Source organism: Geotrypetes seraphini, chromosome 12 (assembly GCF_902459505.1).
Source record: "Geotrypetes seraphini chromosome 12, aGeoSer1.1, whole genome shotgun sequence".
Taxonomy (NCBI): domain Eukaryota; kingdom Metazoa; phylum Chordata; class Amphibia; order Gymnophiona; family Dermophiidae; genus Geotrypetes; species Geotrypetes seraphini.
This window is the reverse complement of record NC_047095.1, coordinates 23,687,437-23,699,963: the sequence shown is the minus strand read 5'-3', so window position 1 is coordinate 23,699,963 and position 12,527 is coordinate 23,687,437. Positions and strand designations below refer to the sequence as shown.

At 42.9% G+C, this 12,527-nt stretch overlaps 1 protein-coding gene across 2 annotated transcripts in view; it reads left to right on the top strand.

Annotated features, from left to right (window-relative positions):
• BTBD8 (BTB domain containing 8) overlaps positions 1 to 12,527 on the top strand; it is a 125,394-nt gene that overhangs the window by 82,188 nt on the left and 30,679 nt on the right. For both annotated transcript variants that reach the window (XM_033916572.1, XM_033916571.1), the window contains one exon: positions 5,974 to 6,035. In XM_033916572.1, coding sequence (XP_033772463.1) covers positions 5,974 to 6,035 — 62 coding nt within the window. The remainder of the gene's footprint in view (positions 1 to 5,973; positions 6,036 to 12,527) is intronic.

Genomic DNA, 12,527 nt, shown 5'->3' with positions numbered 1-12,527 from the left:
CGGGTAGAACCCTTACACAGGGGCAATAACTGATCCCCTGACGGACCTCTGGTGAGACTTTTGTGAGATCAAGGGACTCCACACACTGGCGCTTCATGCCCTTGCCAGTTTTGGGTGCTGGGTGGAATTTTTTTCCCCCCATCTCCTGGGCCCAGGACAGTTCCCCACCCCTGAAAGTCATAGATGGGACTAAGCCTGAAGCTCTCACCTCCCTCTGCGTGTGCCATAGCACATGGATGTTCCTTCACTGGCAATCCGGCACAGCTGACACATGAATTCATGCTAGCACATGCTGAGGAGCTCATCCCTATCAATTTTTGTAAAAATCGAGGGATTTTGAGCAGGGCTGTGGAATCCTTAGATAAATCCTTTGATTCTGCTCCTCAGTTTCTGGTAGCCATGACTCCGACCCCAGGTACCCAAAATTGTCTTTAACTCCTCGACTCCAACTCTGACTCCACAGCCCTGGCAGGGCTATGAAGTTGGTAGATTAATCCTTCGACTCAGACTCCTCAGTTTCTGGTACCCACGACTGACTCCAGTACCCAAAATTGTCTCCAACTCCACTGCCTGGGTTTGAGGCAGATAAAAGCTTTAGAAAAAAATATTGTTTAAAATCTAAGATGGCTGCTGCCAGAAAAATTGCGCCCAAAACAGCCCATGTAGACTTCATTTTAAAAAAACACAAAAAACCCCTCAAAAATAGGGGTTTTAGAGATGGGGGACCTGAACTCTACCTTTGGAAACCTTCAAAAATGACTTTTTTTCAGATGCCCCCCTTCCAATTTTCTCATAGGAAATAATAGGTTTATACCTGCAGTTCTGTGCAGTGCCTGCCTATCAGCTTTTCCCTGCAACTGAAGTGAATGTAAAGGACTTTCTGCCTCAGAAATTTCTCCAAAATACTCCAATCCTTGAATCTTCGGACTGCCAGTCAGATTGACCCTGACCAAGACATCCACCTCCACAGAAACCCGAAGCTTGACAGGGGCGGGAAACACACAGCCGGAACCCTGATACCCCAAGGGTTCTTAGAACAACTTCAGCCTGCGCTTAAGCCTCTGAAAAATTCAGAAGGCAAGCTGGCTCCCAGGGGAATGTGGACCCTGAGCCCTAAAGTGGCAAACAGCAGGCTGGCTCCACAGGTCCACCCAAAGGTATGTCCTATGAAGCTGCAGTCCAGCCCCATGGAACCTATGTCCTTTCCCAGACAAAGATCCCCTAAATACGGAGTCTCGGGGCACCAAAGCAACCGAAAACACAAACTTTCAACAAAAAAAAGAAAAATAAAGCAGAGCAGATCAGAAACACCTCTGCATTCACTCACAGAAGGAAAAAAGGGGACACTATACTCAACTGGCAATGTGGGAGGTGCTGAAAGCTGTGAGTATCTCACTACTGCACAGGTTTGGATTGAACATCTTACATGGATTCCAGAGATGTAACAGAACTGTTCCTATAGGTTCCTGTTAGGTCATGAAAAATTGGATGGAATTATTGAAGCTAAGTTTTTATTGAAGTAGTGACTTAGTATATTTCTTTTTTTTTTTTTTTATGAATAACACATTTTTGTACCTGTACTATATTTCTTCTGCTGGTAAACAGATGATTATAAACTGACTTGGAAGATTGGACTTAGTGAACTCCAACAATTTGCTATATATGAAGGTTCATCAAAAATAATTTTTGCTTCTTAAGAACTTATTTAATTATTTTGTATGTGATGTTTCTTTGAAGTATTATATTTTATAAAGACAGGATAGGTGCCTTTATAAAATAGCCAATCCCAATAGTGCTCAGATGTACTTGCTTGTTCATGCCCCTATTCTACTCCTATATCTTCAGAAGGCCTATACCTAGTGTGCATGTTATGGGCACATACTTTAGTATATATGATCGTGCATTTTTATAAAAAATTTATCCATGTGTCAAACAGGCTTTATTTATACAAGTTTACTTTACTTGATACACTACTTTATAAGACCATGCTAATTTAACAGTACACATAATAAAAAGAATTTTTAAAAAAACAGAAAGGAACTACATAAAGAACAGAACCCACCCCAAAGCCTACCTCAGAACATACATACCCCAAAATAAAAGATATAATAACAATTAACAAAAATTTAAGTATTTGCCGCCTCTTACAGATTCCCCCATTCTGCTGTATCGCTCTGTCATATTTTTCTTGTAATTCAGCCCCTAAAGCTGACTAAAGGAAATAAACTTTCAGACACTTTCTGAACCAAACTATAGACAATTCTTCTCTAAATTAAACCCTGACAAAACCAAATTCTTCCTAGCTACCCCCAACGACAAAATCAAAGACACCACAATTCAAGTGAAAGGAACGGCTTTCCCCCTCGAACAATCCTTAAAAGTAGTGGGAGTCACCCTAGACAAACATCTATCCCTTGAAAAACATACTGATATTACAGTCAGGAAATGCATCTCAGTGCTCTGGAAACTACGCACCATAAAAAAATACTTCGACGACACCTCATTCCGCCTTTTAGTACAATCCTCCATTCTCAGTATCCTTGACTACTGCAATATCATATACTTGGGCTCCACGAAGAAAACCATCAGAAGACTGAAACTGATCCAGAACACCGCCGTCCGCCTTATATTTGGCTTGAACAAATGGGAACACATCACCCCTTTCTACCACAAACTACATTGGCTACCTTTTGAATCTAGAATCCTATTCAAGTTTGCGTGCTTTTGCTACAAAATTTTATTTGGTATATCTCTGAGCTACCTCATCCCTAATTTCAACCTGAACTGCAACAAAAAGAACTCCCACAGAATCAATCTATTCGCCTTCCCCTCCCTAAAACTATGTCACCTCAAAAGGTTCTTCGACAAAACCTTCGCCTTCCAGGCGGCCAAACAGAACCCATGGCTAGCCCAAATTATGCTTGAGGCCCTCACCTACCTCGATTTCAGAAAACTACTCAAAACTCATTTATTCCACAGACAGAATCCCTAATCCCCCCTTCTTCCACTTCTCTTACCCCTCCCACAATTGATCTGAACTCTCCCTTTACTCCTTCTTATTGTTCTCTCCCAACCTGCTAACTCCAATGACTTGTACAACCGCCTTCATGCTTACCTCAACGACTTCATTGCTTGTAAATCTGATTAATTGTAATTCTTGTAAATCTGTTTAATTGATGTGAACCGCCTAGAACTCCCTGGGTATGGCGGTATACAAAAATAAAGTTATTATTATTATTAAATCCTGAGGTAAATAGAAAAATGCTATATTATGAGTATTAATCAAGTGTGCCTCTTTCACCACTGGCACTTGGAGCAAAGAGGCCTGACTTGAACACAATGTGCAAGATAGAGCATAAAACGTAATCAATTTAACCAGTGAACTAGATGGTCCCATTTTTAACACCTTTATACAGGATAACAGTAAGTAGAGGAGTAACATGCTTATACCTACCCATTCTGCTAACCAATTTCACAGTTACTTTTTGCAAAGTTTAAAGCTTTCTCAGGTTATTTTGAGACCAGGCGATAAAAAAAACTTTTATAAAATGATCTCTCCCTGATATTTATGTGATTAGGAAAATTTTGCAGATTCATTCTGTATTCAATTTTCTTTTATTTTCCCCATTATTAGTCTGATTTTTGAACAAGTCTGACAGTACTGCTATGTGGAGAGCATTTTATTTCCTGAATCAGCTGGGGTGGAGATGATGTAGAGGCTACATTCACAGAAACTTTGAGGAGGGAGTCCATCATTTGCTTCCTTGGAACACCTAGTGGCCAGTCCAGTGTTCCCTCTAAGCGGACGGGTGTTGTGAGCAAACTTTTTTCACTGTGAGCTAAAAATATCGGGCGCCAGCAAGTTATGAGCCAAATAAATATGTTGCTTTCTACCACAGAACTTCCTTACGTTTGTATGGAATCTATCCCCTTTCAACTTTAGAGAGTGCCCTCTCGTTCTCCCTGCCTTAGCTACTAAGTCTATTCCCTTCAGTACCTTGAATGTTTCTATCATGTCCCCTCTCAATCTCCTCTGCTCAAGGGAGAAGAGGCCCAGTTTCTCTAATCTTTCGCTGTACGGCAACTCCTCCAGCCCCTTAACCATTTTAGTTGCTCTTCTCTGGATCCTTTCGAGTAGTACCGTGTCCTTCTTAAAGTACCAGTGCTGGACGCAGTACTCCAGGTGAGGGCGTACCATGGCCCGGTACAGCAGCATGATAACCTTCTCTGTCTCTTCAGTCCAGCATCTGCCCCTTCCATTCACTGTCTGTCTTTCCCTGCCATCTCTCCTCCTGCCCCCCCCACCCCCCAATTTGGTCTAGCATCCATCATCTTCCTTCTGTTCCCCTCATGGTCTGGCATCTCTATCCTTCCCTCCCCCCTGTGGTTTTTAGCATATCTCTCTTCTCATTTCCTCCACTCAGATCTGATCATTCTCTGCTCTCTCTTCCCTTTTCTTCTCTGGTCTTCCTTCTCTATTTTCTGCCTCCATCTAAATTAAATTCTTTCTTACTATTTAGTCCCGTTTCCCTCTTTTCACTGTGTCTACACACAGCTTGTCACCCCTTTCCCTCACCCCTCCATTATCTTACTATTTTCTTCCCCCTTTATTTATCTCCTCCTTCCATCCAGTATGTGTTCTTTCCCCACTTCCATTCAGCATCTGCTCTCCCTTCTCAACTGACATCCATCTGCCTTCTGCTCTCTCTCCCTTCTTCTCACTTCCATCATCTGTCCCCTTCTCTCTCTCTCTCATCTCCTCCATTCCATCATCTGCCCCTTCTCTCTCTCTCTCTCTCTCCCCCCCCCCCCAACTTCCATCATCTGCCCCCCTTCCCCTCACCTTTGTGGGTCACTTTCTTTCCCCTGAGGGTGGCTCATGTCACAGGGGAAGCTTTGGCCGAGCAGAACCGCTTGATTGACAGTGGAACTTACTTGATTGATGTCGATGCTGGGGCCCGTTGCCGTTTGAAGGAAAAAAAAAAAGGTGGAAAAAAGGAACCTGTAAAGGCGAGAGGAAGGGAAACCTCCAGGACAGCTGCTTTTTGCCCTCCTTCAGCGGCCCAAGAGTTCAGACCAGCAGCGGCAGCTCTGTATGCTTTTAACTTCGGCACAGAACTGCCCCTAATCAATAGTTTAGCGCGGTTTCATGAGGCAGCCTCGGGGCCTTTGATAGCCGGCCCGCTTCGATGATGCGATGTGGGCCGGCCTAGCAAAGGCCCCGAGGCTGCCTTATGAAACCGCGCTAAACTATTGATTAGGGGCAGCTCTGTGCCGAAGTTAAAAGCATACACAGCTGCCGCTGCTGGTCTGGAGGTGCGGAGACAAGGCAGGAGGCAAACGCGGTGGCAGGCAGGAGTCCCGGCGAAGGCAGGAGTCCCGGCACAGCGACTGCAACAGGAAGTTGCAAGTCAGCTGACGCCGGCCTTTCGTTGCGGCGGGGACCGAATCCTTCGCGGACCGGCAAGATTTTGTTTGCGGACCGGCGGTTGAAGAACTGTGCTCTACACTGTGTGCGCTGTGACGAGAAACTTGTGCGCTGCGAGGTAATATTTTGTGCGTCAGCGCACCCCAGCGCAGCTTAGCGGGAACACTGGATATATAGCCTATTGTAGAGGTTTGGTAGGCGTAGGTGGCTCATTGCATGACTGGGTTGAATGAGTTATTGGAGGTGAAAGAGGATAGTAATAAAGTAGGTGAAAAACCATGATAAGCTACAAATAAAGGCTCATGTTGCCTTAGTCCAATGAAGTTTGTTTGACTGACCTACAATTCCAAAAGGATGCTGTGTCTGTTCTCTTCATAGAAACATTTACATGACAATTTATACAGGTATTGTCAAAATTTACATAATACAAGAACAATATAGCTCTTGTTTTTGTATAGTGCACAATACAATGGGAAATGCATTTTTGCTTTAATTTTGCCTTTCTCAAATGGTCTCTAATTCAGTTTACTTTTTTGTTTATACAGCTGCATTTGACAAAGGTGATGATCGGAGACTTGGCAAAAAACCAGTATTTACTAGTTCTCAGGTAACTTTAAAAATTTTGTTTATATATGATAAAGAAAAAAAGAGGAACAAGAATCTCTGTTTCTATGATTGTATTGGATTTCATGTATACATTCTCTTTACCACTTTCAATAAAAATTCATTTAAAAAAAAGAACATATTTTCATGAACTTAAGTTAGATGTACTTTAGGCATGTTAAGGTAGCATTAGTAGATTAAGAATCTAAATACCCATAAGGGCAGAAAACTTTCAGTAGTAGAACACTTTTGATATGCAGTATCGTAATCAGTTTCTGCTCTTTTTGTCTAGTCTTCTGACTTTTTTCATATGTTACATTTTATTGAACTGGAGTATAGTACCAAGATTGATGATGAAATGCATAGGATAAAAGGAGTAGAGTAAAGCTAACTTTATGGCTCCTAAGCTTCAGTTGAATTTTACAAGCTTATTGGAGATAACCAGGTAAAAGGGAAGATTGTAAAGTATTTTATGTTAGCCCAGAAAAATTACATATGAAGGCTGCAAGTACTAGATAAAACTTACCAGCAGCAACCTTCTGCCATATGCATCTTATGAGTAATCTCCTAGCAGAGAGTAGGGAGAAAGTGAGTATGTGATTGGAGATAAGAAATGTTGACTGTAGAGAGAATAAAAGGGATCAGAGGGGCTGTGGAGTGATTAATGAAGGGATCAGTGGGGGTATGGGGTGGGAAGTGATTAAGGATATAAGGGAGTTGTGTAGAGCAGTGTTCTTCAACCACCGGTCCATGGACCAGTGCCGGTCCACAGAAATTTCCTGCTGGTCCACAGGGCCAGCACGTGCATCAGGTCCACGGTGCGATCGATGCGGCGTTATCTTCGAGCCAGCTCCCTCTTCCTCACTGATTCAGTGCACAAAGCCACGGGTAGTGGCTCCTATGGGCATCTTGCGCCTGAACCGAAGCCTTCTCTCTGATGTTGCAACGTCAGAGGGAAGGCTTCCAGATGAGGCACGGGATGTGCAAGGTGCAATTAGTACTATTATGGGGCAGGGTCTGGGGTGGAGATTGGGTAGAGATGGGCGGGGTCTGGCCCACGAGTTAGCCCAGTGTTCTTCAACCACCGTTCTACGGACCGATGCCGGTCCACAGAATAATTCTTTTATTTCTGCCGGTCCATAGGTGTAAAAAGGTTGAAAACACTGGTGTAGAGTACGAAGGGATCATCCATTCCTCTACCCATGATCCCCCTCTTTTTTATGTTTCTCTTCTTCTTTTTCTGTTTTCTGATACCTCTTAACCTTTCCTCCCTCTGTGCCTCAATATCCCTGACAAATCAACTTTCCCTTCTGCTCCCACTCATGGTCCAGCATCTTTCCATATTTCTTCTCTCCCTCCTTCCTATTGTCCAGCATCTCTTCCTCTCTCCTACCCCAGGTCCAACCTTGCTCCCTCTTTTTTCACGCTCCTCTCTGCCTTTAGATTCAACATCCTACCCTCCCTCCCCCAAGCACCAACCAACATCTCTTCCTCCATTCCATCTGCCTGAGATTTGGTACCTCCCCCTCTTTCTTTCTCAATCTTTCCTCCATACTCCTGTTACCTTAAAACTGGTCTTGTAAGGGACCCCAGTAGCAATACATACATTGTCCATGGCTTGCTCTGGAGCTTTTCTTCTGACTTATCTTTCCCCCTCTAATGCAACTTCCTATTTCTGCATGAGCAGGCCAGATCAGAGCGAAAGCTCCAGAAAAGATCATTGGCAGCCTATGTCTATTGCTAGATATCTAATGACATCTAGAAGGCCAGTTTTACAGTAGCTGTAGTGGAGGGGAATAGAGGGAGAGAGAGGAAGATGCTGAACTCTGGGTAGAGGGAGATATTCTGGATTGCATATCAGGAAAAGTAGGGGGAAGGGAGAGAGAAATGCTAGGCAATGAGAGGGAGAGATCCTGCAATTTAATTTTTTTAGCTGTGATTAATTTTTTAAATCATAACTAATAAATACATTAATCGCATCATTAACAGTGATTAACATGCAACCCTATTAACTAGTTAAGTAATCAAATTGAAAACCTCCCAGATAGATTCCCAATTAATATAAGTAATAGAAGGTAAGGTGAAAAGTAAAATGAGAGTAGTGAAAGCATTTTTTAAAGTACAGACAGTCCCCGAGTTACAGACATCCGACTTAAGTACAACTCATATTTAAGAACATGGTCATGGCTTCATTTGTTTTCACTGAGCAGTATTTCTAGTAGCATAGACTCCTACACTTCTCCTGTAGCAGATTCAGGAATGATGCATGGCCACATTAAGAACAATCTCAATTTTCACGAATGGTGGAATCATTTGTGTATAATTAGAAAATTTGAAGAAATAATTGCTTTCAAAAATAACATTATTGCTAGTTTCAATAAGAAATGGGCCCCACTAGATGATTTCAAAGCAAGCTCAGTAAAAATGTACAAGAGATATTCAATAATTTATCTACCTCAGTAGGAAAAAAGAGTTTTCAAAAAATTTTTGTTTTATTTTTCAATATGGTCCCTTGATAGCTCCATACACTTCATCCACTTTCCTGCAATGACTTTAACCCCTTGGAAACAATTCTTCTGTTTGACCTTCAAAGCAGGATGTCATAGCTTCCTTGATGTCATCATCACTTGAAAACCGGAGAGATTTCTTCTAAACTTGGAACAGTAATAATCCAAGGGAGCCAGGTCAGGACTGTAGGGTGAATGGTCCAGCTGCTGAAACCCACTTTCTTGGATGGCAGCCTGTGATTGTTGTGACATGTTCACTAGCGCATTGTTGTAAAGAAGCATCCCAACTGCTGAGAATTTTCCTCCTCTTTTCTCCTTGATTGGCTCCCGCAAAATGATCATTGTGTTGGCGTAACTCTCCCCAGTTATGGTTGTCTTGTGCGACATGAACACCAGAAGCAAAGTCCTTCATCATCCCAGAAGACAGTTGCCATGACTTGCCTGCAGATTTTTCTGTCTTGAAATTTTTGGGGATGGGGTTTGTCTTGTGCTTCTACTGAATTGACTCTATTTTGGACTCAGGATCTCTGTGATCTTAGACCCAAGTCTCATCTCCAGTCACCAAACGATGAAAAAAATTCACTTGGTCTTCATGGAGCATCTCCAAGTTCTCCTGAAAGCATGGGGCCTTGTGGCCTTCTGACATGGTGTCAGCATTCTTGGAACCTGTCTTACGCTAACCTTGGACATGCTCAACTTTTCATGAATTATTAACTGTACCTGCCGAGATGCCCATTTATTTAGCTATTCAGGAAACCTTAATTCATCTGTCTGACAAAATTAAATGCTCGACTTTCTTGCACATTTCTGTGGAAGTTGCTTCCAAAGGCCATTCAATGTGAGGGTCATCTTCAGTGGTCTCTCTTCCCCACTTAAGCTGCTTGTAATGTAATGTAATGTAATTTATTTCTTATATACCGCTACATCCGTTAAGTTCTAAGCGGTTTACAGAAAATATACATTAAAATTAAAGATATGAAAATAATAAAGGTACTTAAAAAAATTCCCTTTCTGTCCCGAAGGCTCACAATCTAACTAAAGTACCTGTGGATTAATAAATTAATTAAAATAAAGATAGAAGAGGGAATAGAAATAAACATTTTAACAAGACAGCATTGAATTAAATTTTTTTTTGGTAGATAGAAGAGAGAGGATCAAAGAGTTAATGCATAAGGGGAAACCGTTAAACAATGGAATTCTGGCGAAATTTAAAATGACAGAAATGTTACAAAACGAAGAAAAAAGGCATAACAATAAGTAAGATTAAAGGTAATTCATAAATAAGTAGGGAAATAAAATAAAATAATACATTGTCTTTTAAAAAAGAGCTTCTTCATGGAAGAGATCTGGATGACAGCCACTCGATATTGAAAGTCATCATGTTCTGTTTCCGATGTAACTGGGTCCGACACAAGACTCCCGTCCCACTGTTTCCGTGCACATCCGCCAAGAGCTCTGGAAAGAAGCCAAGTCAATGGGTGAAGTGGTTCTGGGGTACATGAAATCAGACTTCGGGTTAGGCAAGTAGGGATCAGATCTTCATCGCCGAAGCCAGGAGTGCAGGAAGCGGTGAAAGGTCCTGTGCCTACCAGGGTGTGCTGCATCCGGACACCGGGGGCAAGGCGGAGCTTCCCAGGGTCATCTCTAGCAACAGGCAGATCAATGCAGGAAACGCCTCCACAGCTCCTGCCCTCGCATCCTGGTCGACCACCCCCGGCGATCCCCTGGTCGGTCCCCGCTTGCTACAAAATTTTGCTTTGTAGGATGATAGGGCAGTCATGTGTTCATGGATCTTCTTTTGACTTTTATCCTTCTATTGTGAAAAAATTTTTATCACTGAATGGTGCTCCAAATCTAGCAGTTTCTTACTTGATTTGCACCAGGACTCTCCTGACATCCTGGAATGTTAGACTCACACTGAGCCGCAACTGTGCCTGAGTAACCTTGAGACATGTCATAAAATGCATAGACTTGATTCAACACACTTGCTACTTTCTTTCATACTCTGGTAAATAAATTATTGAACACACCTCGTATATTTCTGACCAGGAGGGGCAGGGTGATATTTCTATTATTTCAATCTTTCTATCCTGAAACTGCTGCTATTTCCGCTTCCATAGAAATGTATAGGGATGGTTTGAGGGACATGAATTGGACCCATTCTATTCTATTTTGGAGCATTATTTTGCCCACAAACAGATTTTCAGGATTCTATGTATTTTCCTTGTATCATTCTGTTATGTTCAAAAGAATAATAAAGGCTGTACAATACTGTCTTCTTCCAAATTTGCTTTTCTGAAGATGGCTTTGCCATCAAGTTTGAACAGGTAAGGTGACAAGATGCAACTTTGCCTGATGCCACATTTTATTGGAAACCAATCAGTGTTGCCATATTCTGTTCTCACTGCAGCCTCTTGATTTTTATAGAAGCTCTTTATCAGCTGAATTATGTATTTGGGTATTCCTTTTGCGCTAGAATTCCCATAGTTTATCATGATCCACATAGTCAAAAGCTTTGCTGTAGTCAATGAATCAAAATTATAGGGGCTTTTGGTATTCTTTGCTCTCTTCCAATATCCATCTAACATTGGCAATAATGTCTCTTGTTCCTTGACCTTTTCTGAAACCAGACCTTACCGGACTAGCACAAAAACAATTTCATTTTAGATCTGTAATTCATCAAGTTGCGTGGACTTGAGCACGAGTCAATGGCATCTAACTAACAGTAATTATGCTAAGATGTTTTAACATAGAAGAGAAAAAGGAGAAAAAAATATTCCACCGAGGACAGAGACAGCCAAGCTGTCACTGGAGCCACACTCAATAATTTGATGATCTGATATTGCCGTATTTCAGAAAGTGCCTTTGTCAGGGTCTTTTGATTTCCTATCCTCTTGGCAGTCTCTGCTGTTTACTATGAGATGTTTAATGTAAACATTTATGAAAGATATAAGGACTACATATACTGTAGAGACTGTGCCCTTTTGATGTAAACAGGGAGCCAATTATAAGGGCAGAAGTTGTACCTCCTGTTAGGATAGCTGATTGACTCATTTAATATTACAGTGGTACCTTGGTTTACGAGTGCACCGGTTTGCGAGTGTTCTGCAAGACGAGCAAAACTTTCGCAAAATCGGCACCTCAGAAACCGAGTGCGCCTCGATTTGTGAGCACCCCCCCGTGAACCGGCACCCTCCCCCCCGCAATTCAGCACCCCCCCCCGCCGTGACCTGAGGTCCCCCAACCCACCCGAACCCTCTTCTTACTTCAGTGTAGCCTCCACACCGGCACCAGTACCAGCATGTCCTGCCAGTGCCCAAAGATCTGCTTCCTGTGCTGGGCCTTGAGCATGTGCGCATGCTCAAAGCCTGAGAGTTCACGTTCTCTCAGGCTTGAGCATGCGCACATGCTCAAGGCCCAGCACAGGAAGCAGATCTTCGGGCACCGGCAGGACATGCTGGTACCGGTGCCGGTGTGGAGGCAACACTGAAGTAAGAAGAGGATTCGGGTGGGTTGGGGGACCTCAGGTCGCGGCGGGGGGGGGTGCCCGATGGCGGCGGGGGGGGGTGCCGGATTGCGGGGGGGAGGGTGCCGGTTCGCGGAGGGGGCCTTCAGGGGGAGCAATGCCGGTTCTCGTGGGGGGGGAGCAGCGCTGCTGGCCTCGGGGGGGATGTGGAGGGTGGGAACCTGTCAAAGCGAGTTTCCATTATTTCCTATGGGGAAACTCACTTTGATAAAAGAGCATTTTGGATTATGAGCATGTTCCTGGAACGAATTATGCTCGTAATCCAAGGTACCACTGTACTTGTGAAAGGTACTGAAGATCAGATGGTTGAATATATTATATTCCTATTTTTTGAGCATCTAGCTGTTTATTATTCTAGTAAACTAGTCCATTTGCATAGAAAGTTCTTCATGCATAGGGTTTAGGTAATTGTGATTATTGTATTTTCAGTTAATGGCTTTTGCAATCAAATTAAGAACATCTG